This window comes from Miscanthus floridulus, chromosome 7 (genome assembly GCF_019320115.1).
Source record: "Miscanthus floridulus cultivar M001 chromosome 7, ASM1932011v1, whole genome shotgun sequence".
Classification (NCBI taxonomy): domain Eukaryota; kingdom Viridiplantae; phylum Streptophyta; class Magnoliopsida; order Poales; family Poaceae; genus Miscanthus; species Miscanthus floridulus.
Window position 1 is genome coordinate 7326522 of NC_089586.1, and position 5050 is coordinate 7331571.

The window sequence follows — 5050 nt, forward strand, 5'->3', positions numbered from 1 at the left end:
AAGCCTAAATAGTCCATAATTGGACAATTTTTGCCAAATACAAACGAAAGTGCTACAGTAGCCAAAAGCCAAAAACTTTCGAAACTAAACGCGCCCTTAGTCGTGTACTAGTCACACGCCGGTCAGCTTGACTTTGCTTCTCTAGCTAGAGTGCCAGACAGAACATGTTGCTGTAGCTGGCTTATTCGTCTCACGCACAAGATAAACACTGTATAGGGAGATGGGAATCGTCCTCCTTTGGTGTGCGCATCATCAGTGCTTCTTCCAGGAAGCTGCAGTGATGGGCAAATAAAAGAGCTGAGCTCTACCCCCAAATTGACATGCAAATAGTTGTCACATGTAGTAAATTGACGTGTTGACTGCGGTTGGACTATGATGGGATGTATTTCAATTTTTTTTTAATAATTTTTTTTTAGTAAATAGTGGAAGAGATATGAACCGTAGACGACGACTCGGACTCCTCCTCTCTTGAGTCAAAGTCACAGTCACCCCAGCCAGTCAATAAACAAAAGGCAGAGTTACTACTACCGCGATATATTATTATGTATATAGCCATCCAATCCAAAGGCGTTGGACTTGGATCTCGCAGTGCAGCATATGAGAAGCATTCTTTTCTTGCCAAGCTCCAACGATGGCGTGCGCGTGCTCATCAGCCCCCTTATATTCTCTTGCTTTCATCTGCCTCAGCTACTGCTTCTTCGTGCTATGCACGCAAGTTCCTTCATCGTCATCGGTTTCATTCAGCTTCAACTTTTCCAACACTACTAGCGACCCCTGCGGAGTCGAGCTGACGTGCTACCGCGATGCGCATTACGACAAGACCACTTCAGCTATCCAGCTGACAAAGGACCTCCGAGGAGCAATTACCGATAGCCAAGGTCGGGTGTGGTACATGCAGCCCGTGCCGCTATGGAAAGAGAGCACCGGCGAGGTAGCAAGCTTCACCACCGCTTTCTCCTTCAGGATCACGCCGTCCGAGTCTGGCTCCAATTGTTTGGCAACAGGCGACGGGATGGCTTTCTTCCTCGCGCCTTGGCCTAACTCGAGCAACGGTGTCGTCCTGCCCAACGCAAACGCAACGATAGCTGGGTACCTTTTCCTTTTCAATAGCAGCAACCATTTCAATGCGACGGGGGATGGTCGGGTTGTTGCCGTCGAGTTCGACACATTCCATAATATGTTATGGGACAACAGCACCTTCCAGCAGCACATCGGCATCGATGTCAACTCCATCATGTCCCTGGTGACAGGGGGCACACCGGGGATGAACAACCTCACATCCCCCTTCACCAAGGCGGCCACGATCAGCTACAACAACATGACCAAGAAGTTAGCCATCGATCTGCAGATCAACGACAGTCCGTACCATGCCGACGCAACCATCAACGTTACACAAAGCTTACCGGACACTGTGGCCGTCGGCTTCTCCGCAGCAACAGGAGACTGCGTGGAGCTACACGAGCTCCTGTCATGGTCCTTCAACTCCACACTCGAAGGACCCAAGGCGAAGGCTGTCAAACCGGAGCCCTCGGCGACATTACTACTCCGGGTACTAGTTCCTGTAGCATCTCTCCTCGTTTGTGCTGCAGGTGTGGGTCTTCTCCTATGGAGAAAGAAGCGTGCAAGAAATGCCCAGCGACGCCAAGGGGCCGATGACAGCGAGGAATCCGATGAGACAAACAACGGTGAGGTGGCTGCCGCCTTCGAAATGACCGTGGCCGGGCCAAGACGTTACTGCTACCGTGATCTCGCCGCTGCAACCGGTGGATTTGCGGAGGAGAATTTGCTCGGGCGAGGGGGATTTGGCAGCGTGTACCAGGGCAGCATCCCCACTTCTAACGAGGACGAGATCCAAGGACAGCAGCAGGTAGCCATCAAGAAGTTCTCCTCAGAGTCATCGTCTCAGAGCCGGAAAGAGTTCGAGGCTGAGGTAATGATCATAGGCCGTCTTAGGCATCGCAACCTTGTGCGGCTGCTAGGCTGGTGTGATAGCCGCAGAGGTCTCTTGCTCGTCTACGAGCTCATGCTCGAAGGAAGCCTGGATAAACACATCTATAGCACGGACAGAATCTTAAATTGGCCCGAGAGGTACAACACGTTGCATCCTATCCTTGCATATATTAGAAGAATTTGCGCACACTTTCTCTCTATGTTTTTACTAACACAACAATACCCGTTATATCCTTCAAGATCTTTGTTCTGACCCAATACAAATATTTCGCCGTATATTTTTAATAGACTTTTCCCTTTGCATCACACCACCATGTAGAATACATATCCATTGCCTATTATTTCTACAAGCTATAGGACTGATGGCTCGATGTTTCTGAATTTTATGAGGATATATACGTGTAGGATTTACCATTTTTTTTTCCTGTATGTATCTTGTGAATATTAAGGTGGAAGGTCCTCAACGAATTAGTAATAGTAAGATTTTGCATGAACGCATTCAGTGGTATTAACTAACCACAAAGCACAAACCTTTGGTGATATTTAAAATTTAATATTAGGTTCAAGATCATTCTGGGATTAGGCTCAGCACTGCACTACCTTCACCGGGACTGGGACCAACGCGTCGTGCACGGTGACATCAAGCCGAGCAATATCATGCTTGACTCGTCCTACAACGCCAAGCTGGGAGACTTCGGTCTCGCTCGCCTCGGCGACCATGGCACGGGCCCGCAGACGACGGACCTCATCAAAGGCACCATGGGGTACATCGATCCAGAGTTCGTCAACACGCACCGCCGGAGCACCGAGTCAGACATGTACAGCTTCGGCGTCGTCCTGCTGGAGATCGTCTCCGGCCGGCCACCCGTGGACCGCCGGGACCCGTCTTTCTCGCTGCTCCAGTGGGTAGAGACCCTGTACTGCCAAGCCGCCGGCCGCATCCTGGACGCGGCTGACCCACAGCTGCGGGGAGACGAAGCCCACGACCGGCAGATGGAGCGCGCTCTGCTCGTGGGGCTCTGGTGCGCGCACCGTGACCCCGAGCAGCGCCCATCCATTGCGGTGGCCATGCAGGCCCTGCAGTCCGAGGAGTGGAAGCTGCCGGCGCTCTCGTTACGCATGTACAGCAAGCTGGCGACACCGCCATCTGCTGGCATCGTTGCCTCCATGGGCGTCGACTCTGGTGCCTCCGGCAGCTCCTTCTCTAGCGGCGTCCGCTCGGCAGAGACCGCTGGCACGACGACAGGCTCATCGGAATCGTTTGGAAATTTAGCGGTTCCGCCACCGCATTCCACGTGGTAGTAATTGTGTCCTGTTTAACTAAACAGCTTTCTTTGTCGCTGCTCCAAGGTAGGAGTCTACATGTACTGTATGTAGTTGATCATTCTCTGATGATTCCTGTTCAAGATTTTTTTTTGGACCACGATAACCCACGACCCGGCTCCGCGTCATCTTCCTCGCGAGCTCACCTCAGCGTCGTCTTCCTCGCGCCATGCCTGCCCCACCCCCGCCTTCCTCGGCCGCCGCCCCCGGCCAGCAGCTCCCTCGCCACCGGCCGCGCCGCCCACCGCCCACCCCCGCCGCTCGAGCCCACCCTCTCCTAAACACAGGGCAGTGCGCCAGCGGCGTCCTCCTCGTCCTTGCCCACACCCCGCCCCCGCCCCCGCCCCCGCCACCGGCGGCCGGCGGCAGAAGAAGTTTGTTGCGTGACAGAATGTTGCGTTTGTTGATTTGCTTCTTCAGTGCAGATGAGCAACCTGACAGTGAGTTGAGAAGAGCTTTGCGTTGAGTGGCTTTAGCAGTCATATCCACAAAAGTTGCCGGGGCCTTAGCGGCCTGCCGAGCACTCTGACGCTTAGCATGGCGCCTGCGCAGAGAGATTTTGCTGTGTGGTAAGCAGGTTTGGTGACATTGTGGGTGGAGGAGAAGGGGCTGGCGTTGGGAGAGGAATCTGGGTAACAGACTCAACATCAGGTGGAGCGTATGCAGGAGCAGGCGAAGCAGCATAGTTCAGCGGCTGGCAGGCAGTGGAGGCAAGCATCAGCTTGGCTAAAACAAGGGATAGGCCAAGCACATGAGCAGCATTCGGCGCCTGGGTAGGCTGTGTGGCATGATGCACAGTAGGCGGTAACAGCAGGATTGCATTGTTGGGGCGAGGTGGGATGTGCTTGTCCACCCCGCGGGGTCTGGAAATGGCCACAGTGCAGGTCTTGACAGCCCGTGCAGCGGGGGGCAGAGAGTGAGCACCCGCAGACAGCTCAATGTCGGGCAGGGAGGAGCTTGACGATGGTATCATGAACAGCGGGTCGTAGGCGATGAATGGCGCGAGGTGGTGGTCCGGCGAAGGAGGTGGAGTGTGGCGTGGTGGTGGAGCTGCGAGGTTCGAAGGGGACGGCATGCACCGTGCGCCGTGAGGCCGGCACGGCTGTTGACACCCAAAAGTGTCTCAACGTGATTCATGGGCATCGCCAACAAGTTACAAATATCATAGACGTGTTTGTTAGCGGCCCGGATCAGCGACGCAATCGGCAGTCAGAGTTGGAGGATCGACTGCCTAGCAGCGCTACTCTTCATCGGCTCTCTGGCAGCGCTATTCCTCATTGGCTGCCTACGCTACTCTTTATCGGCTGCCTGGAAGCGCTATTCCTCATCGGCTGCTGCGCTACTCCTCATCGGCTGCCTGGCAGCAGTTACAAACCCACTGAGGGCTAAGCCGATTCCTCCCTGGAGACCGACTCGTTTCCAAGTCGGTTTTGGTATGTTTTCGCTGTAGGAAACTTGAAGAACAAGTTTTGGATTTGTTTCCTATTGGGATAAGACCATCCCCTCTATATATACGAGAGGATCATGGCCGATGAAACAATCCACGATTTTCTCGAAGGAAAATCCACAAATTACATCATAATATGATAGTCCGGGAAGACCAAGCTATCACATTATCATTATTCAGTTGATACCACAGTTCATACATCGCGGGATTACAGGTTTACAAGGTATTACAACACTTGACATCACACTAAGTATAGCGTTATTCTAGCGGAAACGCACACAGACATCATCAGAGTAGACGTAGCGCGTCAGCAGGTGGAGGCTCCTCCTT

General features: G+C 53.3%; 2 protein-coding genes across 2 annotated transcripts; one reads left to right on the forward strand and one right to left on the reverse strand.

Moving 5' to 3' along the window:
* The first annotated feature begins 550 nt into the window (after nt 1–550).
* On the forward strand, nt 551–3394 carry LOC136462448 (L-type lectin-domain containing receptor kinase IX.1-like). The gene is made up of 2 exons (XM_066461545.1): nt 551–2088; nt 2511–3394. The coding sequence occupies exons 1-2, from the start codon at nt 632–634 to the stop codon at nt 3250–3252; spliced, it is 2199 nt and encodes a 732-aa protein (XP_066317642.1). The 5' UTR covers nt 551–631; the 3' UTR covers nt 3253–3394.
* A 411-nt stretch (nt 3395–3805) lies between these two features.
* On the reverse strand, nt 3806–4348 carry LOC136464989 (protein TRACHEARY ELEMENT DIFFERENTIATION-RELATED 7A-like). Its single transcript, XM_066463905.1, has one exon. The coding sequence runs from the start codon at nt 4346–4348 to the stop codon at nt 3806–3808; it is 543 nt and encodes a 180-aa protein (XP_066320002.1).
* Nucleotides 4349–5050: the final 702 nt, after the last annotated feature.